Source organism: Poecilia mexicana, unplaced genomic scaffold (genome assembly GCF_051168715.1).
Source record: "Poecilia mexicana isolate PSO_F unplaced genomic scaffold, ASM5116871v1 scaffold_23, whole genome shotgun sequence".
Taxonomy (NCBI): Eukaryota; Metazoa; Chordata; class Actinopteri; order Cyprinodontiformes; family Poeciliidae; genus Poecilia; species Poecilia mexicana.
In genome coordinates, this window is record NW_028263392.1 from 20,577,399 (window position 1) to 20,601,300 (window position 23,902).

At 43.3% G+C, this 23,902-nt stretch overlaps 1 protein-coding gene and 1 pseudogene across 1 annotated transcript; both read left to right on the plus strand.

The window, feature by feature from the left end:
• The first annotated feature begins 873 nt into the window (after positions 1 to 873).
• On the plus strand, positions 874 to 13,278 carry pcsk1nl (proprotein convertase subtilisin/kexin type 1 inhibitor, like). Its single transcript, XM_088003550.1, has 5 exons — positions 874 to 927; positions 6,413 to 6,668; positions 6,941 to 7,184; positions 7,258 to 7,350; positions 12,132 to 13,278. Exons 1-5 carry the CDS (start codon positions 874 to 876, stop codon positions 12,517 to 12,519), a joined length of 1,035 nt encoding a protein of 344 aa, XP_087859676.1. The 3' UTR covers positions 12,520 to 13,278.
• Positions 13,279 to 16,109: 2,831 nt separating this feature from the next.
• On the plus strand, positions 16,110 to 17,469 carry LOC148152603 (uncharacterized; annotated as a pseudogene).
• The last annotated feature ends 6,433 nt before the right edge of the window (positions 17,470 to 23,902 follow it).

The following is a 23,902-nucleotide window of genomic DNA, read 5'->3' on the forward strand; positions in this document are numbered from 1 at the left end:
AAAATATTAAGACCTTCCCTGTCTTCTGGTAATTCCACTGATTCTGTCTTGCCCTCCTTGTCTAAAAGCTAGCTTCTAGCCTAGCTAATCTAATTTCTAGCCTAGCGCCGAGCCTAGCTTGGTGATGGCTCAGCCTCTTATTGAGTGAAGATGCTGCTTGTAGTCTGTCTTCTCTTGGCCAGGCTTTCTTTCAGGCCTTGTATTTCTTGTCTGGTGTCAGTTAGCTGCGGACCATTGTCTTTTCTAAAACTGCAGATTCATCAGACCTGTTAGCGCTGCGACGTTAGCCTTGGTCATGTTGGTTCTACCCAGGTTCAGTTTCTCTTTTTAGCAAAAGTCACTGGATCTAAAGTCCTACTTTCTATGAAATTAAAATAGAAAGTAAACATTGCTATTAATCAAAAATGTTCTGGCTCTAGCACTTTGTTGAAGAAGAATTAAAGTTTTCATCAAAATTCTCACGTAAAAAATGACAGAAGTCAGATTTGTTCCAGTCTTAACTGCAGTCGAGGGCCACACACATTTGTTTGAAAGACCACAAATGGCCCACGGGCCGCACTTTGGACACCCCTGGCATAGACACTACCCATGTAATCCTTAGCATAACATCTATAAGACAGCAGCAGATTGGAAGCTTAACAGTCCTGCATTAAACAGAAAATCTTTATTTGAGAATTTCTTTGTTTCTTTAGTGAATTATTGCACATGAATATAATTTTACTGGTGATATTTGATGCTTTCATTTTGTTGTGATCCCTGCAGAACGGTGCTGATGAAGCAGAGCTCTCCTCCTCTTCCTCTCCTGAGTCATAGCTCCTCCCTCCTCTTCCTCCTCCTCCTCTTCCTCAGTGTGTGTCTCCCTCCGTCTGCAGCATGGCGTCTCTCGGCCTCCTGCTGCTCGGCGCCGCTCTGCTCCACGCCGCTCAGGTAAGAACATGTCCAGGTGTCCATCTTCATCTTCAACTATGGCCATGATGCTGCGTCGTCATGGTGACTGCAGAAAGATGCTGCTTTTCTTCTTTTAGTATGACGTCACACACACAGGCCTGTGTGTGTGTGTGGGGGGGTGTGTGTGCGTGTGTGTGTTCTGCTCCTGTCCTGTTTGTCTGAGTTTACCTGCTGTGTGAGGACCAGGCTGGACGCTCAGCCTCAGATTCAGAACCGTTTAGAACCGGGTTTGGATCCGACAGTCCTCAGAACAGGAGTGAATCAGGACTGCGTGTGTGAGTGTGTGTGTGTGTGTGTGTGTGTGTGTGTGTGTGTGTGTGTGTGTGTGTGTGTGTGTGTGTGTGTGTGTGTGTGTGCTTCTGCGACATTTTATTTCATCTGCTGTCACCATGACGACAGGACATGGTCGCCCACAGCAACAAGGCAGGATGCAGCAGGTCACCTTACATCACTCTGTGTGTGTGTTAGTGTGTATCAGTGTGTGTGTGTTGTGGTTCCTTGCTAGTGAAGCTGTGAATCATTCATTTCTTCCCCCTGAAGGTAAATCAGGTTCAGCCTCGGCCCGTTGCCATGGTTACGTCAGCATGAAAACATGAACTGTTGATTCAGCTCCATTCATCAGTGCCGACTCATCGTTATAGTCCAAACCTGACTGAAGCTCCGACACCAGTCAGAGTTAAACTGGTTCCCAGTTCCTCCTCCTCCAGGAGAGTTTATTACTGCCATCAATCAGGACAGGAAACAGGAAATAGATCTGGCTGCAGCCGATCAATCTGATTGGTTCCTGACAATCTGAGCCATCAGTCTGACCAATCCCTGGAGGAAGAATTGGAGAGATGGGCGGGGCTTCTGTGACAGTCACATCCATCATTACAGCTGGGCTGGACAGAGCCGGAACAACATCAGTGCTTCGTACCAGTCAGTTAATAATTATTGATCAGTTTAGTGTTTAAAAAAATCTGAAATTCTGTCAAACTGCTGACCAGACGTTTCCTGTTTCAGGTTGTTGCTAGGCAACTGAAGAATGCCTAGCAATGTGAGCAAGTTAGTTGATGCCACCAACTTAGCTTAGCTAGCCGTGAGCAGCTAAAGCCTTTCCTCTGCCTGCGTTTCCCAGAATGCTATGCGGTTCTGGATCGAAGTTCAGGGAATAATCTGTCTGTCGCGCAAGCTATGGCTATAAGACAAAAAACAGTGGCGTTCATTTTCACCATGTTATTCATATAAATGTCAGCTTACTCTAAATATGAATCTCCAAGCTAAATAAAGTAAAGGTCAAAGCAGTGTTGTGTTCAAGACCACCTAACCCGAGACCAAGACAAGACCAAGACCAGCGGCCCGCGCTACATGACACAATAAAATGTAAAATATGATCAAAATTGCTTCTCAGAATAATCTGAAAGATCCATATTCCCATAAGAACACCTTGTTCGTTATTCTGCAATAGCCAGCCACGCCCTAACCTCACCACCGACTGACTACTGACCAGTTCTCTGTCTAACAGGTCCAGAAATTCCCTGTAACCTGGGTCTTACCCTATCATAGGTTTACTAGAGAAATTCTGTTTAAACTGGCGGCGGAGAAAACTCGTCTAGCTCTAACTACCTTCAGATACAGAAGTTACGGCCCTTTTCAGTTGAGAAACAGTCAACAGAGTAGCCCTCGCTGCCGCATAGCTTCAACAACCACTCCTGTTAACGGTAGCTTTCCTCCTGAAAATAACGTGCACTTGTTATTGGCTAGATTGGATTTAGTGACTTAGATTTAAGTCCCAGGGCCATTATTTTAACACTCACCAAAGGAAAGTACGAAGCCACCACATCTCTGGAATCATGTATGTTAATTTTACTTATTATCAAGAGAACCCTTAATGATCAAACTGACTCGAATAATCTCAATGTCCACAAATTCTATTAATCTTTGATAGGTAATTTATTATGCAAGCGTTAGCAGGGGTAAATAACAAGCAGAGTTTCTTTCAGAGATTACAATTCGTGACAATATAAAATCAAATCAAAATCTATCATAACCGATTCTCTTTCCTAACCCTAACCTGTGTCACTAGTACCACTAAGCGAGGCTCTTGGGGGCAGTTCAACTCACACCTGGTGGCAAATTGATCTTGGCAGCTGAGGTCCTCAGATGTCCTTGGTCAGAGATTCTGTCCTGATGGAGCAAAGTTCTCTTTTCAGAAAAGAAACAAAGTCGATCCGTCCGTTGTCCATTAAACGAACAGGATCTTCATCACTCAGTGACCTTTGTCTTTTCTCCAAGTCTGCCATAATAGAATACGGATCATTGGGTGGAGGCAGAGGGGTCAGCCGAATCAGGAACCAAGGCTGGGGGCAGATGGATCTTGTCCCTTCTTTGCGGGGCGAAGTTTCAACTCTCCCTTGGTCCCAGGGTGTGGTCCTCTGCTGATCTTCAGTCTGCGCCCTTTCGTTGTCTCCTCCTCAGCGCCGCGGACAAAGAACGGTTTCCTCCCCAGCTCGCTGGCTTTTAAACCCTCTTGGCCCATAGTTGTGTATGGGAGAGGTCTCATGACTCATCCTTCCCGAGTATCTCATAGGAAAGTACCCGTCCTCCCCAAACCTCGCTCCACCCTGAATTTGGTAACACACAAACCTCCCTCTTTTCTTGTCTGAGTGCTGCAACTCCTTTCCAGTACTTCTCTTTTTTCTGTTGTTGGCCATCTGGCAGTTATTGCCTTTTTTGGATTTGTTCTAGGACCTCCGCCCAGCTCAGTGTATTACTTTGTGACACAACTCTTGTCTCCTTCTCATGTACTCAAATCTACAGTCCTCTTATAATGTACCATGAAACACAATCAACTCAAAGCATATGATGTACCATGAAACATAATCAATTTGTTTTGTCATTATCTGAAATTATTGGCAATATACAACAATTAAGTTGTTACTGTTACTACAGATCATGAATACAGATTATATATTTCAAGTATACATTACAGACATTGTAATCACATAACATCAATCATTCCAACTATTACACACATATGTATTTTATAATTCATTTCTTTAATCATCCTTAAATCAATATACAAGATCACTGTTATTCCTCAGGCCTTTAACCTGCTTTCTGCGTGTACCTAGAGAGATCTCACAAGTTCATGCCAGTTTTCTTGACAACCTAGATATTAAATACTTAACACATTTTACCAATATTAAATATTCCATTTCTGTGCTACAATGTGTGATGGTCTCGTGCCATCCCTAAAAACATAACGCCCTGGGCATTTGCCCATATTGCTCATGTAAGAAACCACCACTGTCTGCACCATTAAACATAGCAATTGAGGCAATGCCCTGACGGTAAATAACACTCAACCATGAACACTGACCAAGGAGCAACAAGCAAGAAGTAACCAAACAGAAGGCGCTCACCGTGACTGTTTTCACTCTCTATCCCAGTACATGAAGCCAGGTAGTCTGACACCATGGCAGACATTACAGCTGCCACTTTGAACAAAAACAAAGAGCAATGTGCATGCTCTGTGTGCTCTTTCGTTCTTGTGTTTTAGTTATTTGTTAATTTAAATATCAACGTACATAATTAAATAATGATGCAGTGTACACAGAGCATTACTAGAACAAAGAACGGGTGTTCTGTCAGATCGGCATACGTTGTCAGATAGTCGTACGTTTAGCTCAGACATGCATACACTGTCATTACCCTATGATTTTATTTAATCAGCAACATAGAATCATGACGTAGATCATTATTAACAGTTATTAACAGTTGTATGGCATCCAGCTGCAGCCAGACCTGCTTTAAATACACTTTGCAACCATGACAACACATATCTATATAGTTATCATTGAAAACAATTTAATGACTTATTTTCGTCGTAACTTGTTGCGTATGGTGAACTGACAACTCCACTGACGGTCGGACTTCTTAATGCGCAGGCATGGTACTCACCTCATGTATGCTATCCTGACAGCGTATGGCTATCTGATAGAACAACGGCTCTCAGTGAGTGACACTCCAGTCCTATCTAATAAATAAAGAGCCGTAGAGAAGAATCGACTGTTTCTGAATGTCACATCACTATATTGCAGACTTTTGGACATAGGGTTGTCCCATATATGCGACAAGTCAGTCTACACCTCCGCACAATAATTCAGCACAGTGAGTGATAACATGTTTCATCACAATGCTTATGTGTCTCTGTACAGCTAGCTTTGCTAACATCACGTTAACGGAGCTTACCTTCTTTGAGCTACTTTTCTAAGTGACGAAAATAGTTAGACGTTGTCCCCACCGTCTCTGAAAGCGAAGCGATGCTGAGTTAGCTGTGGCCATCGGATTTCTTACTATTTATGCAGCGCTATTATATTACTGACGATTAGACAAACATTTTCTGCCGCTGAGAGAAAACCACTGCGCATGTCCTGGAGCGCCGCACGCGAGTGAAAGGTGGGGAGGGAAGGGGAGGGGGAGAAACATGTAGTTGCTTGGATTTTAATTGGTGCGTTTTGCATCCACTGAAAACAAAGATGTTAACAAATAAACTGGACAATATGCTGCACGTTTAGTGATATTTTCACAGCTGCGGTCTCAACTGGTCTTGAAATAAAATGCCGAGTCCTCAGAGCCTGAGTCCAAGACGAGACCGAGACCATCAGAAAACGGTCTTAAGACCGGACTCGAGACCAAGACCGATCTCGAGTACCACAACACTGGGTCAAAGTCATTATTTACTTTTTTTTTTTTTTTTTTTGCAGAAAATTACTTAGGACATTTTTTTAGGAGGTTGGCAATATTTAGCTTGATGCTAGCTAAATGTTTAGTTACTAAATGTTTATGTAGCTCAAAGCTAACTATTTAGCTTTAAACTATGATGATCACTTAAATCCTCCTAACATGGAGTGTTTGGCTTAGCAAGGCAGACTGCAAGATGCTAACAGAGCTAACAGAAGCTAACAGAGCTAACAGTAACAGTCAAGTGTCTTCATGGGACTTTCTGCAGACCATTAGCTTACAGGGAGGATTACTATTACAGTTCGGTAAAACTAACTTGTCTCTCGGCGGTCTAATCCAGCTCATGTTCTGCTTAGCTGTTTTCAGCCATTCCCTCAGTCAGAAGCTAACTTCAGCCTCATCTGCATTTCTAAACCATCAGCAGGTTTTTCTCCTCTTCCTCTGCTTGGTCCTCCTCATCCTCATTTCAAGTCCCTTCAGGTCAAATTGAAAAAGTTAACATTACTCAGTGTGCAGAAATGACTATTCTGGCTGGATGGCGCTAGCTTCATAGCACTTAGCTTAAGTCAACTACCCAAGATGCATTGCAGTGTAAACTACATGATGACGTCCGTGTGACAACCTTCAGTAATTTACTGACTAGTTTTTATATCTGAAATGTTTCTCCAGTTGTTGCAGCTAGCCTTTAGCACCATGGCTACACTCGTCACTCTGCCTGACCTCTGACCTTTTGCCTCAGACTCTACCCGCAGCTCTTGGTGGTGGGCGTGGCCTGGACGTCTCAGTGGGCGGGATCAGACGACAGCGCAGAGACCTCCGCAACCGGCTGCCATATGATGACCAATTGATGTCATATCCAGCCTTGCAAGCAGGAGGCGGAGCCAACGACCTGTACTACCAATCAGAAGACTGGAGAGGGCGGGGAATCGACCAGGCTCTGCAGCGATTGGTGGAGAGAGACCAGAGACGGGAGCAGGAGGAGGAGCAACGAGCAGGTTGTTTATTGAGCCATTTTCACTAAATATTACAATTATTATTCATTTACAGCTACTGATTTCCTCTTACTAAGCAGTTTTAACAGATACAGGGTTTACACCTTTAAAACAGCTCAATTATATTTCATAAAACATTTAAAACTCGCAACTTTAAAGTTTTTATTCATTTTATTCTCTTGTTTTCATGAAAAGCTTAGCCAACAGGATGCAGGAACCTCCGATGTCCCATTTTATTCAGAATAAGCTCCAGAGCCAATCATGTTCTCCCACAGCTTACCTGGCTGCTTTGCTCCGCCTCCTGAGCGAGGCAGAGAGCGCGGGATTGGTCGGCCCCGGAGACGTGGAGGTGATGGAGGAGGAGGAAGACGAGGAGGAGGAGCAGGGGCCTCCAGGGGACTTCCAGACCGCTGATGCTGCAGACTACGATGAGACGGGGCGGGGCATGAGCATGGGGCGCCCCGGCGCCCCCTGGTGGGACCTGGTGGAGCCGCAGCTGACTCAGGCGCTGCTGGACAGGTGAGTGAGTCAGAGCAGCTGTCTGAGGAAGAGGAGAGTGTAGACGTTAACGGGACGGGTGGATGTTTGTCAGGATGGATCCCCGGCTGGTCCAGAGTCTGCTGCAGAGAACCAGAGAGTCTGGACGGACCTCAGCCACACCGAGCCGAGACCAGGACGCCCTCAGGTAGGACCACACACCTGACTGACGCTCAAAACTAAACTGGTCTCTAAAATCTGCAGTGGAGCAAACAAGTGTGACTGTGGGTACAGCTACCGCCAGCAGTGTTTGGAGAACCTCAACCGTCCTTGTACCAAACCATCACAAGCTTGTAAGAATCAACAGAAGCACCGTTTACAAATTAGACACATTTCCTCTGGTTCACAGACAAACTGCAGGCGAAAGTCGTCACAAGTAACCCGTGATGGACTTCTCTCCATTGTCTGGGGGAATGTCTTAAAATCCAGAAGTTTTGGAAGAATGTCATTAGGCATCTATCTGATCTGTTTAAGGTGAAAGTCCCACGAGAGGTTAAGCTCTCTGTACTTGGAATATACCCAATAGACCAGCGTTTCTCAACCTTTTTCAGGCCAGCGCCCCCCATCCCCTATCCAGGTCCCTCACCGCCCCCACCAAAGGATTTGCAGGCTATTTTGCACTGACTATTATTTTATCATTAATATTACTATCACTATTGTAGATGTCTTGATTTTTATGCTTGTTTCTGTATTTATCATCAAAAATAATTTCCCAGAGAACAAAAAGTCATGGGAATAGAAATTATTTTCACAGGCGTCTATGAAAAATGTAATGAACATTCAAGTTAAAATCTGTAGGCCAACAGCAGCCAGTCAGAGGAAAAATATTCTTATTCTTTGCCATTTTCTAGTTGTTAAATATTCTAGAAAATGATAAAAGATGTTCAACATGCCAGTTTAAACTTTGATCTATTTGCAAACCGACTGAGCTCTGCAGCATTAAAACATGGATAGAACTGGAACTACATTAATCACAGCTCTTCTTCTCTTCAGTGTTTCTGGTGGTGCAGCTCTGTGCTGCCTTCAGGAGAATGGGACATCAGAGCATCATCCATAAAACTTCACCCACATGGCATTTAGTGAGCAAACCAGAGCTTTCAGTGGAAAAACTAAAGGTCCTTTTAATGCCATAGAAATATGAGACAGAAACATGGATTATATCTTTATATAGACCTGTCTATTGATTATAGATTAATAGTTTTACTGGACAGAAATGACAAAGAACAAATCTGGTTCTTAATCAAATCTAATTAAAACATGAATAAGTGATCAGTTATTTACTGTTATGATCTGTAAGATATTTATTCTCAGTACTAGATGTGGTCTCAACAAACCCATGGCACTTCAACCATATTATTTTACCTTTTATCTGGAAATAGTGTCTGTTTATTCTTTCCTCTGTATTAATTATTGCTCTAAAGGTCTTGCCATACCAGTTTATTCCTCTGTATTTACTTTAGTTTCTTAGTTTATTCTTGCATTTTGTTCTTCATTCATTTCCATTTAGTTTCCTTTGATTATTATCCTCTCCTGGTTTATTGCTGTGTCCACTTTAGTTTCTTCCTGTTAGATTTATTTGATCGTTTATTGACCATCATTAATCTTCACTCATCACCTGCTGCGCCTCCTAATCATCATGTTTCACATCATGTTGATTTTTTCACTGTTCAGCGTCAGATTCTCTGTTTTTATGTCATAATTCACATCGAGTTCGTCGCTCCGTTTTATGTCCCGCTTCTCCTGTTTCAGTTTTACGCGTCTTTATTATTTTACCCCCAAAGGTCCAGGGCGGTCGGGAAACGTATCGATGGGGAAAAGGCAGACTGACATAAACCTTTCAAATCAACGGAAACAATTTCGGTATTCTGATTACTGAAATTTTAAAGTGCTGTGTTGTTCCATCACCCCAGTTTCATATCAGACCTTACAGCTCCGGTGTTATCGCTATAAAATGAAGGCTCTCTATCGAGGTGTCACCATGGAGGGATTTCTTTATTTAAATGGTTCATTTTTCAGAGGGACACAAAGTCAGGGTATCGTGATTTTAGCTACCAGTAGCAGGAGAACGGAGCTGTGCCAAGAAGCTAACAGAAGCTAACAGAAGCTACAAACACTGAATAGAAGAAGAGCTGCCATGTATATTGTTGCAGCCAGACATGGTTTAATGTTACACAACACAGTTTTACCAAGTTGCTCAAAGTCTAAACTGGTATTGTTGTGCATTTAAAGTGTAAAGTTTACCTTCGACCAAACGCCCCCCAAAGGAATAACAGCGCCCCCCAGGGGGCGGTACCGCCCCATGTTGAGAACCGCTACAATAGAACTTAAACAGTCACAGAAGAAGACTAAATTGATAGACTGCAAAGATCTACTGCATTATGCTGGAGCAGCATGGACGGAGCCCCCTAAACCCAGAACACTTTTAATCAATAATCAGATCAGAAACTGAACTAAAACTGTAGCAGGCCAACCTGCACACAGTAAAGGGATAAAGTTAGACTAGCACCTTAAATAACCAAACAATAATAATAATAATAATAATAACCGGCTTTTGCCTCCTCAAAAGTGAAACCAGTCAGCGGCGCTCTGTGTGTCGCTCCCTCTAAAAGGATGTTGCCTTCAAAAACCAAGAGGAGGAATCAGAAACAAAACCAAAGACGGGATCAGAGCTCCTGTAACCTGACCAGCTCCTCCGTAACGAACAGCTGCGCTCTGCCACAGCATCTTCCTTATACGGGCGACAGCACAAGGAATAAAATACAAACATTTCATGATGAAAGCTGAATGTTCACAGCAAATCCAGGAGGCCCAGATTAACTCTGTCAGATTTGATTTCAACACTTTTAAAGTGTCTATATGGGTCCACAGCAGAAAGTGTTAATTTATTCTTTTTGGAGAGTTGGTACCTTAACTCTTATAAAGTGTCAAATATCAAATCTGCTGGAGTTAATTTTACACTTACTGACACTAATTCAGTGTTAGATCTTAATATTAACTCTCACAGAGTACTTCTTTAACTTCTTAAGAGTTATTTGTAATTAATATTAAATAGGTACTTTGTTGTGTTGAACTTTTAAAAAATTATTTGGAAAATAAACATTTAATAAAGAGGCAATGATTTTCTCAAATCCATTTATTTCAAAATGTGCACCATAATTACCAAACATATTACAACGTGGAATAATGTGCATGTTTCACATGTCGCTTTCATTCACATATTGCTTTTTAAAAGGTCTAACATATCAGCTGGGCAATACAAAATGCAGTATGCTTCATACATTTTTCTTCAATACAATATGCATGAAATTGTTCAAAGTACAAGGTGGAGAAAGTAAAGCCTGTATCAATGCCTGCAGTTCATGTAATATTTGATAGAGTACATTTTCTTTTAACTGGTAGATTGCCAGATATTACAGTACATAACAGACCAACCTGATATTCAGATCCATCATTTCTTATCCAGTTTATGTTTCTGTTCATAAGAGTCAGTTCCTCCCTGCACTCCACCAGAGAGATGTCCATCACTAACAGATTGTCTTCAGGTTGTTGGGCTGTTCGTGAAGTTTGGCCGGAGACACCAACATGCTCCTCTACTGCATCGGACCGTCTTCAGTCTCTGAGTACGACAAACAGTGTCGGTCTCTGGATCATAACAAACAAAAAACAGAACAATAAGGAATGGAGCGAAGGAATACATTTTTACTACAACTCTAACAACAAGCCTCCATTACAGAGATGTGGAGTTTCATATATTAACACTTGCATAATCATTTTTGGAGCTTGAATCTTCGAAGAATCCATGGAGGGATCAGGAGGGGGAGGTTAGGCTGGAGATTCATCCTCAACCAAACTGGTTCTAATATATACAAAAAGGCAATAAAATGATTAAAACAAGCTGCAAAACGTATATAAGACACAACAGCGGGAATAATGCTTTCAACATGAAAAGATCTGTTCAATTTAGCCAAGAATTTGACTAAATCTTCACCGGCTCGATATTTTTCCAACAAATACTCCACTAACAGTCGGCATGCTAAGCTAAATATGCTAACACCGAGCCGTCTGTCATACAGGTTGAGCTCAACTCAAAATAATAGTTATAAACCATCTCAGAAAAAAGTAACTTACCAAGCGCAGTAAATAACTCAGACATGGAGAGTAAAAGTCCTGAAATGATTTGGCTTCTGTCGCTCCGGTGGGAATCTGTGATTCTGGGCGAAGGCAGTGAATGAACTCCTTCAGTTTAGAGCCGCTGGTGGAGTTCAGAGTTCAGAGGTCAAGAGTTACTGATTCCATTTTAACACCTCTAGATTTGATAAGGAAACACTTTGTTTTAACACCGGATTTTAACTAGTAATAATATACACCCCATAGTTACATAAACAGAAAGTGACTCTATTAGAGTAAAATTAACTCTGCTTTTACACAAAGTCTACTAACACCAAATCATTTAACACTTTTGAATTTGCTGTGTTCTGACATCATCTATCAAAAATTTGCAGCAATAATTTAGTTTAATTAGCCTAAGAGAAAAAAATTGGTTCTTTTTTCTAAAAAGTAAATATTTAATTAGCAAGCTAAATATGTAGCTATAAACACAACATTTAATTAGCTCAGAGCTAAATCTGTAGTTGCAACTGCACATAGTCAGGAAACATTTAGTTTGTTCACAAATATTTAGTTTGCCAACTACAAAATGTCTACCTAGCACCAAACTAAACATTTAGCTCTTAGCTAGCTGAATCTTTAGTAAGCGATGTGTTATTGTGTCAAACCTTCTTTTGTTCACTTTAAAACCTTAACATTTCTGGAATGTTTTTCAAACAAAAAGGATTCAAAACAATAATTTAAAAAATGTTTTTATTTCATTTCTGTAAAGGTTTATTTGTGAAATGTTGAAAAACAGATTTCTGTGATTTTCCTTCGCAGGCGGATGGTTGCTAAGATACTGTCTAGTGTCGGCCCTAACAACGCCCAGGTGATGATGTCATCAGGGCGCAGAGCAAAGAGGGACTTGTCCGCCATGGCCGAACCCGTTAGCCCCACCCACAGACGGACCCGCCGCTCCCTGGACGGCCAGTCGCCTAGCAACGAGCCGCCCCTCCTCAGAGTAAAGAGGCTGGACGACGAAGAGGAAGAGGAAGAAAAGCTCCGCCCACGAGAACCCGGGCCGCAAAGGATGAAACGCATCGATACCATGGCAACCGCTGACCTAGAGGAAGTAAACCACGGGAGTCGTAGGCGCCGCAGGAGAGCTGCGCTGAACTACGACCCCCAGATGTTGATGGATCAGATTCTGGATTACCTGAGGGAGTGAGAGGAGGAAGAGGAGGAAGAGGAAGATAGTTCGAGTCGTGTCTCACATTTTTATTGTTCGTATCGTTTCTTTGGTTTTGCTGCTTGTGTAATCTGAGCGGATCAAATGTTTGTTGTATAAATCAGGAGAAATCAGGAAGAATTTTCAAGAAGAACCAAACTTCTAACATGTCTCAACACTACATTACCCATGAGCCTCGGCTGGTACGCAGTGATGATGCGTTCTATTTACACTCGGATTCCATGAGTTTCTAGGCGGGAAAACAACGAGAGCGCCCCCTGCTGTTGGATTTGTGACGCTGGAAAGGCCTGAGTTCAAGATCCAATAAAAGCAGGTTTAATAAATAAATCAGTTTGCTTTAAGTTGGGTTGTCTCACACAGAGACCCAAACGTCATCACTTCCTGTTTGAAAACACAGAATGCTAACAGTAGCTAGCATCATCACAGTTCTGGTTTTCCAGCTTCTGAGTCAAACCAAATGCAGCATCAAAGCTGACCTCTGACCTTCAGACACAAAGTTCTCATTGGCTGACTTCTAGCAGCAAGGCTTCCTGGGAGTCGTAGTTGACAGGTTCCCTCTGTTAGGACAAATGGACATGTGATGAACAGTGCTTGTGACCGTGGCAACAGCTTCTCAGCTCTGTGATTGGTTGCTGGTTGTCGATGTTCCCGTACCTTCAGCTTGTTGCTATGCCCACTCGTCCATCTGTGGAGAAACTTTGATTTGTGTCACAATAAGAAATAAAGTCATTAAATTCACTCGTCTCAGTGTCTGCTGAAAAATTCACCAACGTCACAGAGGTCACAGGGGTCACCAGCATCCGATTCAGGTGGAGAGACCAAACCAGAGAGCATGCTGTCACTGGTTGCTATGGTGATTCCCTCCTTTTCTAGGGAACCAGGGCACAGAATCACAGACCAGGACTAACCCCCATCTGAAAGTATAATTCCACCAAAGTGGGCGGAGCCTAGAGTCACTTAGGGGCGTGGCCAAACGTGCAGACAGAGGAGGCGGTGAGTGGGTCAGGAGGAAAGAAGCTCTGCTGCCATCCTCTCCACTTAATAATCAGAGACTTTTCAGACCCTCTACAGATTTTTTTTTTTTTATCAATAAACCAACTTTTCTGTTGTTGGAGATTTTAATGGCCACCAGGGGGCGTCAGAGATGGACCAGTGCTGAAGAATGTAAAGTTGGACTGTTTTAAACAATAGCAAAATTCAACTGCAGTACCACCGATTAATTTAAGGAGGACAGCACTCAGACGGTTTCAGGCAAAATATTGCGGAACTAAACAACTTTACATGAAAATGTCAAAGTTTGAATTAGAAACATGCAGAGAATCCTACATAACATATTTAGACAGTTTATCAGCATGAAAAGCTGATTTTGTGGCTACTTACACCTGAAAGGGCTGGTAGTATTTTCCAGCCAGATTTAGCCAAATTAACTAGTGTAGTACTTGAGACGGGTCTTGGTCTTGTTGAGAGACGATACATTTTCTACCTGTTGCTCGTTGCCATCTCGTCTCCCCAGGTGATGTGTGTAAAAGTGAAACCACAAAGACAACAGTCACTGTTCAACTTCACAATCAACCAGAATTTATTCAAATAATCAAATGCATAAAATCAGACCAACAGCTCAACATGAAACCAAAGCCAGAAGGGAAACATTAATTACCTTAATAAAAAATGCAAATTACGAAGACGTGCCTTGGAAGATCACTAAGTGTGGCAGTTAAGAGAGTTCCGCCCAGTGATCTGATTGGCTGTTTTAGCTCAATAACCTTAGAAAAAATGTAAAATACTCAAGAAAGCAGGACCAAGTTTATCAGCCACCCGTGTTTCTCATCCTTTAAAACTGAACCGCACAAATCTAACCTAAATTGAGGCCGACTCAAAACAATCAGGATCCATCTAATATATCAACAAGCGCTAAAGTTAAACATCATTAAAACTAGCATAATTAAACTAATATTTCCAACAGTCTCAAGACTACTTGATGGTCTCTTTAACTCCCTCCAGGTAGAAAATGGACACAAGGCGTTCTTCAACAGTTACTGGCATTTAATAACTATGCCGTGAGAGCTGTACAAAACACAAACTACACTTTTACAGAAAGAAAGACGTTCACATAGAGAATAGACAGCGACTACCAGTGGTGGAGAAAGTACTCAAAAAAATGTACTCAAGTAAAAGTAAAAGTACCACATTAACATTTGTACTTAAGTAAAAGTAAAAAAGTACTGGCTTTTAAAAATACTTAAGTATTAAAAGTAAAAGTACATTACCTAATCGCTAATATCATTAAGTGAACCAATCTATTTAATTTTAATACATCAGTAATGCGCCATTTTAATGAACAATGCCACAGATAGAGCATGTTTTTATTGTTTACTCTGTAACATAGTTTAGACTTAGATATGTGATTCTATGCATCATAATTTCAGGGATGGAAACATCTTGTCTCCTGTCCTGTCATAGTATGAACTTCACTTTTTTTTGCCACTAGTGGCTTTTATTTTGAAAGAAATCCAGCTGGAAGGGTGGGTGGGGGAGGACAAGGAGCCAGTAGCAGAGTTGTAGTCTAGACCACCGAACCTGAGACCAAATCAAGACCAAGACCAGCACCCTGTGCTACATGACACAATAAAATTAAGTGTCCATTGTAACAGTCATTATGCTGTTTGGTTCCTAGAGATGAGTAGGTATCACCACAAGGGGGCGCCTACTCCCTTTGTTGTACTATTGTACAGAAGAAGAAGGAGTCTTCCATTTTGTTGTAGAAGAGAACATAGATGATGATGAGCTGCAGAGCGGAAAACTAACGTTACTTTTTCTCATGTATGGAAGTATAATGCTTAGTACCGTGGAGATCTGGCTTTACGTGGACGAAGTTAAATAAATCGAAAGTGTGGAATACTTCAAAAGTGCGTCCTGCTGTTTTGGGTTAGAGTGGCTAACCACCGCTGCTAACTGCTTCTCCAACCTCTCGCCGCACCGTCACAAATTGGCGCCCGGACATATTTTGGACCTTTCCCTCCTGGATACCGATTCAGCTTCGGATTAGAGGTGATTGTTTTCAAGTTCTTTGTGGACGTCTGTTCCGCGAGGTGGATACAGTTTCTGAGCGGAGTACGTCGTGATCAGTGTTAAAGGTTGCTGGAGCCATTTATTGCCTGCACCTCGCTGGACGTCGTGATGAGCTGTCCCGGTTGGATTTAATTCCTGAAAGTCTGCTGAAGTGGAAGATTTAAATGACCAGACCTCCAAATATTAACTAAATTAACTCACGATTGCTGAAGAGCTTGGTGAGTTTTGGGGGCTATTTTTTTCAGTGGAGCTCAGTCATGCGGACTATATTGTGGATTTTCACTTGTTGAACTGCGGAAGGACACGGACTGTGCTGTACAAATACCGCAGCTGTGGCAGCGGAAAGCAACACACCTCTGTAAGCTCATTCGATAATCTGTCTGAGGAGATTTCATATTTGGACATTTGCTCGCCTACGAGCCCTAAAGAAAACAAACGTTTTTTTTCATAATCCTAAGGCATTTATTTTGGACACTACCGTAAAGGTTGAACAAAACAAAATGGCATCTGAACCAGATTTTTCTGTTTTTGACTCTGACATGGATATTGACTCTCTTTAATCTGTACCGCCACATCAGAGAGCTCCAGACCTCTGTCAGCAAGTACAAGAATTAAAGGATGACGTCCAGCAGCTGAGGGATGTCCTTCAAAACACATTGTCCCTGCAACGAAAAATGCTGAATCATCTAGACAGGGTTAATTCCTGTGAGTCTGGGGGACCTTCTGCACAACAGTCTCCTACAGCTCCTGTGGCCACCTCAACACCATATGTGCCTCCTGTGAATAACCCATGCTCTTATCCTGGAACTCAGAGGGACCTGCACAGCTCTTTTCTACAGACTCATTCAGCTGAGCTAACCAACACCACAAGAGTGATTGCTGCTGCACTACATCACGCCAAGCTGGAACCACCAGTATTTGCTGGGGATGGTGAAGTGCAGGCAGAGGACTGGTTACAAGCTGTGTCAGCATACAAGTCCACTCTGAATTTAACTGATGTCCAGATTCTAAATGAGTTGCCCGATTTTCTAAGAAAAGAGCCTAGTAAGTGGTTTAAAGCCCTTAGCTCACACATCAGCTCATGGGTACATTTCTGCCAACTTTTCAGAACAGTCTTTCTGCCCACTGACAACCAAGAGAGAATTCTCAGAGGCATACTAGACCGTGTCCAGTCAGTTGATGAACCACTCCCAACATTTGTAGCTCATATGTTGAGTGAGTTTAATAAGCTAAGTTGCCCGCCACCGGAAAAAGAGCGTATTCAACTAATATGTAAATATTCACTTGAAAAGTACAGGGTGACGCTGTATGGCTCGCCTGTGTCTTCTGTGATGGAGTTGCTGCTCAGGGCTCATGAATTACATGCTGTGCTGGGACCTGATAGCTACCAGAATCTTCAACAGAGACACTGGAAGCAGCAGGGGGCTGAGCTACACTGTTATAAGTCCTCAAGTCCTGGATATACGTCAAAAACGTGTCCTGCTTGTAATCAGGACAAGGTTGTGTCGGCTCGGTCCCATAATGATCTCACTCCCACTACTTCTTTGGACATACCTGAATCTGAAACAGACAATAGAAGCTTCAGGCCACCCGTAGATGTAGCACCCCAAAGGCCATCGGGAAACTTCAAGGGGGGGAGGATATTTCGTCGAGGCAATCCTCCCTCCAGACGTTAACTGAGCCTCACCTTTCTACTAATGAATTCCACATTCTTGGACATGTGGAGGACAATGATTCTACCGCTACCTGGAACACTCCATTTAAGACTAAGCTGAACTTTAATGGAACCTGCATTGAGGCGACTCTGGACACAGGCGCTTCACTTTCGGCTGTACGTGCAGATCTCATTAAAGTTAATAGGATTGGTCCACAAAAAATACGTCAGTGGCAGGGGCCACCAGTGAGCCTAGCGGACAATGCTCCCTGCCTTCCAGATGGTGTGACTTGGCTGAGTATCGGTTTCATGAACAAGCGCTTTTATCAACGCTTTGCCATCATCCATCACCTGTCTTCTCCTTTCATATTAGGGATGGATTTTATGATGAGAGCCTCAGTAACCATCCATATACCAACAAGGACAGTTTTTATTGATGACAGTCCCTATCCTGGCTTGGATGAAAATGAGAACCACAGTCTTGAACTTTTTCCTGTTGAACAGACTTATGTCACTGAACATTTTGTCAGACACCATTGAGTCAAAAGTGGCCGAGGCGAGCCTGGAGGAAACACAAAAATCAGATCTGTACGATCTTCTTTCCCACCACAGCTCCACTTTCGATGGGCATCTTGGACACACTGCAATGGCGGAACATGTGATTGATACTGGAACCACCAAGCCCATAAATCTTCCCCCCTATCGCTCTTCACCAACCAAAAAGCGTTTGATTGAGGATCAAGTGCGACAAATGCTGGAGGACAACATAATTGAACCCTCTACCAGCCCATGGGCTGCTCCGGTGGTGATTGTGAATAGACCTGGTTCTGATCCAAGATTCTGCGTGGACTATAGGGGTTTAAACCAAGTCACACAAAAAGACTCCTATCCATTACCACGAATTGACGAATCCCTCGACTTTCTGGCAAGAGGAAAGTACATCTCAACCCTGGATTTGGCTCGAGGATATTGGCAAGTTGCCGTTTCAGAGGAATCTCGACCAAAAACGGCTTTTGTGTCTCACTGTGGCCTCTACCAGTTCCGTGTGCTGCCGTTCGGATTATGCAATGCGCCAGCAACATTTCAAAGGCTCATGAATTCTGTGTTGGTGGGCCTGATCTACAAAACATGTGCTGTGTACCTTGATGACATCGTGGTGGCATCCCCCACATTCGAGCAGCACTTGAAAGATTTGGAGGAGGTCCTGGACAGACTTGAAGCAGCTGGCCTCACTTTAAAACTGAAAAAATGTCAGTTCTGTTTGAGTGAGTTCACATTTTTGGGTTATCGCATCACACCTGAAGGCATAAAACCTGACCATGATAAAATCAAAGCTGTCATTGATTTTCCGTCACCATCCACAGTGAAACAGGTCAGGCAGTTCCTAGGACTCACTGGCTACTATCGGCGCTTTGTCCAAGATTATGCACGGCATGCTGACCCACTCCACAAGCTCACACAGAAAGAGGCTGTTTTTCACTGGGATGACAATTGTCAGCAAGCCATGAATGTTTTAAAAGACCGAATCACGTCAGCCCCAGTGTTAAGATTTCCAGACTTTGCTAGACCCTTCTACATTCATGTTGATGCCTGTGATGTAGGATTGGGCGCTGCTTTAATGCAAAAAGATGAAGAGGGCCGAGACATTGTCGTGTCCTATGCAAGTCGTTCTCTACACAAGGCTGAAAAACCATACTCAACCCCTGAAAAGGAATGTTTGGCCGTCATTTGGGCTCTGGAACACTTCAGACCATATGTTGAGGGCCTTCGCGTGACTGTTTTCACAGACCACAACAGCCTTAGGTGGCTCATGTCCCGTCCAAACCCCTCTGGCCGGCTGGCTAGGTGGTCTTTGAGACTACAAGACTTTGACTTTTCAATTGTCCACAAGCCAGGACAACACAATACAGTTCCTGATGCTCTTTCCAGGAATCCCCTGCCAAACAAAATGACAAGCCCACTGATATCCTTCCAGAACACGCTGTTATAGGCAGTTTGGACATCCGTTCCCTGCCCCCAGTGTTATTGTCGGATCGTTCGCACATGAGGCAGCTGCAAATGGATGACCCTGTGACGGGTCAGCTCCTCAGAGACATTGAATCAGACTCGTCAGTTCCGATGGACAGTAAATTCCAAGAACAATATACTGTCTATGACAGTTTGCTGTATTACAGGGACCGAAAGACTGTGTGCAGTTTGCACCCATTAAAAGAACTCAAGCTTTTTGCCCCAACATCTCTTCGTGGAACCCTGGTGAGCTATTACCATGACCACCCCACTGCTGGCCACCTCGGTGTTTCCAAAACACTGATGAGACTACGACACAGGTTCTTTTGGCCTGGCATGGCAGGTGATGTCAAACGTTATGTCACCTCTTGCTCGGTCTGCCAACTCACAAAACCCAGTCAACAGAAACAAGCTGGTCTCATGGTCCCTATTGTACCCCAAAAACTCTGGGAATACACAGGAGTGGACTTTGTGGGTCCCTTGCCCCGTACTCAATCAGGGAATTCTTATTTGCTGGTCTTTGTGGACTATTTTTCGAAGTGGATTGAGGTGTGTGCAATTAGAGAGGCCACAGCTCAGGTTGCAGCTAGCAAGTTCTTAAGTGAGTTATTTGCTAGACATGGCAGCCCCACCTATCTCATTTCAGACAGAGACTCTCCCTTTGTTAGTGAGTTGTTCAAACACACGGTGTCAGCTCTAGGCTCAACACATAGGCTTACTACAGCTTATCACCCGCAAACAAACGCGACAGAGCGTGTGAACAGGACACTTAAAACAGCTATCCGTGCCTATGTGAGTGACAAACACACCGCATGGGACAGGTTTTTACCACAAATCTGTTTTGCACTTCGCACAACTCCGCATGACAGCACAGGTCTTAGTCCATCCATGATGTTGTATGGTCGTGAGCTGGACACGCCCCTCGATCTAATCACTCAACCAAGCTGTGATGGAGTGGATGACCCGGACGTGCAGTATCCAGAGACTCTGAGAGCCACCCTCAGGGATGCTCATCACCATGCCAGGGCTGCGCTGGACCTCAGCCACAAAAGACAGAAACACTACTATGACTTGAGACGCCGCCATTCTGCCTTTGGGATTGGTGATCTGGTCCGAGTGAAGTCTCACCCAAGATCAGATGCTTTGGCGAATTTTACGGCTAAACTGGCACCGCTGTTCAAAGGACCCTACCGTGTCAGTCAGAAACTTAGCGATGTGAACTACAGACTGATTGATGTTGAAACTGGAGCCGATGCTGGAGTTTTCCATGTTGTGAACATGCAGCCTTTCCATACTTGGGACTCTGCCAGCTCCAAAAAGACTGCCGGTGCGGCTGCACAGGTGGATCACATGGATCCACCTGTCTTGAGGACGGTTCCCCTCAGACTGATGCCATCCAGGACTTCCCTCCAGGTGATGTGTTTTGTGATGCATCACATGACGTTCGCCACCCACAGACGCCTCATGGGGTCGATGAGACCAACGCTGATGAGACCGAGTTTGACCACGCTTCAGATTGTGCTGGACGTTACAATCTGAGAGCCCGGCGTCATCCCAGGATAACGACTGGTTGGTCAGACCATAAATGGACAAATATCTACCATACTGACAGGCTTAACAATATGTAAGGTTGTTCAGGTTACTGAGTGCATGTAATTTTCAGTTAAATGTGTTATGTTGAAATTTTTGTAGTTACAAAACAAAATCAAAAAAATAATTCTGATGATTTTGGATGACAGTAATTTTGTTGTCACCCATAGTTGCATAGGAAGAATTTTGTTTGTCCCTTAACTGTTCTTTAGAGGGGTTGTGTTCATAAAACAAAGAAGAGTTTCACACTGATTGTATGTTTGCATTTTGGAACCTAAGCTAACTGTGTGTTTCCATTATCCACAGATATGTATACAGGTGTAATTTGATACTTGCCCCATGTGTAACTACAGTTTCATGGCTATGTATTGCTTTGATATATTCTGTACTGGTGCCTATAGTCGTGTGCGGCTGAGGACAGCCTTTGTTTACCTGGGGGGCATATGTAACAGTCATTATGCTGTTTGGTTCCTAGAGATGAGTAGGTATCACCACAAGGGGGCGCCTACTCCCTTTGTTGTACTATTGTACAGAAGAAGAAGGAGTCTTCCATTTTGTTGTAGAAAAGAACATAGATGATGATGAGGTGCAGAGCGGTAAACTAACGTTACTTTTTCTCATGTATGGAAATATAATGCTTAGTACCGTGGAGATCTGGCTTTACGTGGACGAAGTTAAATAAATCGAAAGTGTAGAATACTTCAAAAGTGCGTCCTGCTGTTTTGGGTTAGAGTGGCTAACCACCGCTGCTAACTCCTTCTCCAACCTCTCGCCGCACCGTCACACCATGTGACCAATATGGCCCCACACTTCGTTCTTGGTATAAGGGGGAGCAAACAACTCAAAAACCCAAACAGCAAAACAATCAAATTTGAAATATTTTATTACAAAGAAAGTCACTTTTAATAGTGACAATAAAAAGTCATTTTCTTTTTAATAAAATCCAAAGTTCAGTAATTGTCCTTAAAAGAAAGTCACCAATTGGAGGCCATCAGTTGGGTTCCACTTATCGCGCTGCTCCAAGTGAAGGCGATCCGTCTATAATGTCCTCACTTGCCGATCCCCAGCTGACTCTGCGACGCTCCAGCACTGTTCTGCTCTTCGGCGTGCCACGCCCCTTTTCAGACTGACCCAGAGGCGCGGCCAGGTTCCCTTCTGCCCCGATCCTCTGCACTGAGCCGTCGGCCCACCTCTCGGCGCTCTGCGCCTGGCATGCGGATTCCCTCCACACCTCGCTCGGCGGCGCATCTGTCTCTGGCAATCACAGGATCAGTCTTCACCTTCTCCTTCCATCCAGGCTCCTTTTATTCTGGCTTCAATCAGCCTCTGCTGACACCTGAGCGCACTGATTACGGAACGCAATCAGTGCGACGTTCAGTTTGTCACCTAATGCCAAGATCGACTCAAAACCTTCCGCGATCGACGAGTCGCACCGCTGCTAGCAAAGCGCGAACAGTTCAGAAACAACATGAAATGGGAAAAAGTTATTTATTAACCGATTAAGTCGTGTTTTAGATTGTTCTTCAGTCACGGCTGATTAGTGGGTGAACTCACGGCTGCACAGTGAACTCACTGATTTTTTTTTTACAACAGACAGCCGCTCCCCTCTCTTGCAGGTACTGCATACCCGGCTAAATCTTTTAGGGGTACAGTGTACGCAGACCATTACAAGAACAAAGAACGGCTCTCGGTGAGGCTTCAGTCCCATCAACCGCAGTAAAGATCAGTCCAGAAGAATCGGATCGTTCCTGAATGTCATATCACTATATTGCACTTTGGTCACAGCGTTGTCCCATATATGAACACCTCAGTCAACACCTCCACACAATAATTCAGCGCATGAGTGACAACTTTTTTCATCCAGATGCAACATGTGTCTCTGTACAGCTAGCTTTGCTAGCATCACGTCCACAGATCTTACCTTTTGTCGAGAAAACTGGCATAAGGGTGTGAGATCTTCCTAGGTACACGCAGAAAACGGAGTAAAGGCCTGGGAAATAATAGTAATCTTGCATGTTGATTAATAATGATTAAAGAAGGAAAAATACAACGCATATATCCATAATGGTTGGAATGATTGATATAATCTGTATTCATGATGTCTGTAATGTATGTTTGAAATGTATGTTCTGTACTCATGACTTGTAGTGATGGTTATAACTTGATTGTTGTATGATTATTGAGGATGAGAAATGAAGAGATGAATATACTGAGAATAATGAGTTGATAAGATAAGTTGATCAGGTTTTGAGTTGATTATGTTTCATGATACTGAGACTGTAGATTTGAGTACATGAGAAAAGGAACAAACTGTGTCACAAGCAGTACACTGGGCTGGGCGGAGGTCCCAGAACAACTCCAAAAAAGGCAGTAACTGCCAGATGGCCAGCAGAGAAAGGGAAGTACCGAAAAGGAGTTGCAGCAATTAGTCAGAGAAGAGAAAGGTCTGGGACTTTCCACAGTGAGGGAGGATTGCTCACTCGGAGCCACACACACAACTACGGAGATGGAGGGGTGTTAGAGATTTTTCGGTATTATCATTTTGTTATTACTTTAGTTCACATTCAGTCTATAGATTATTGTGATTTTCTGTTTAAAGTGTTCTCTTCCTTATGTGTGTATGAACTGACCTGGAGGTCAGGAATGTCTGTTTCATCTTCATGTGAAACAGTTAACTCTGTGTTTCTCAGACCTTAATTCTTATCAACCAGAATACCTCCTAACTGCCTGTGTGCATTCGTATTTTGTCTTGTTGACAGTTTGACCAAGATTTGAACCGGGCTCAGACCGTAGATCAGATATCACACCTGGAATCGGGTTGCTAGTTGTTTGGGTTAGAAGTTTTACAACCTCTGTTGTTTTTCCTGACTGCCCCCTTTGACTGTTTTGGTTTGACAATAAAACGGGCTCACGCGGAAGCAGACCAGAACGCTCTGTGAACAGCTCGGAGGAGCAGTTGACGGAGTTTTCTCCTTTTGCAAAAGCTTGGCCATAAAATTCATATACGTTGTCTGTGGTTCTTTTATGTAGGTTCGAAAGGAA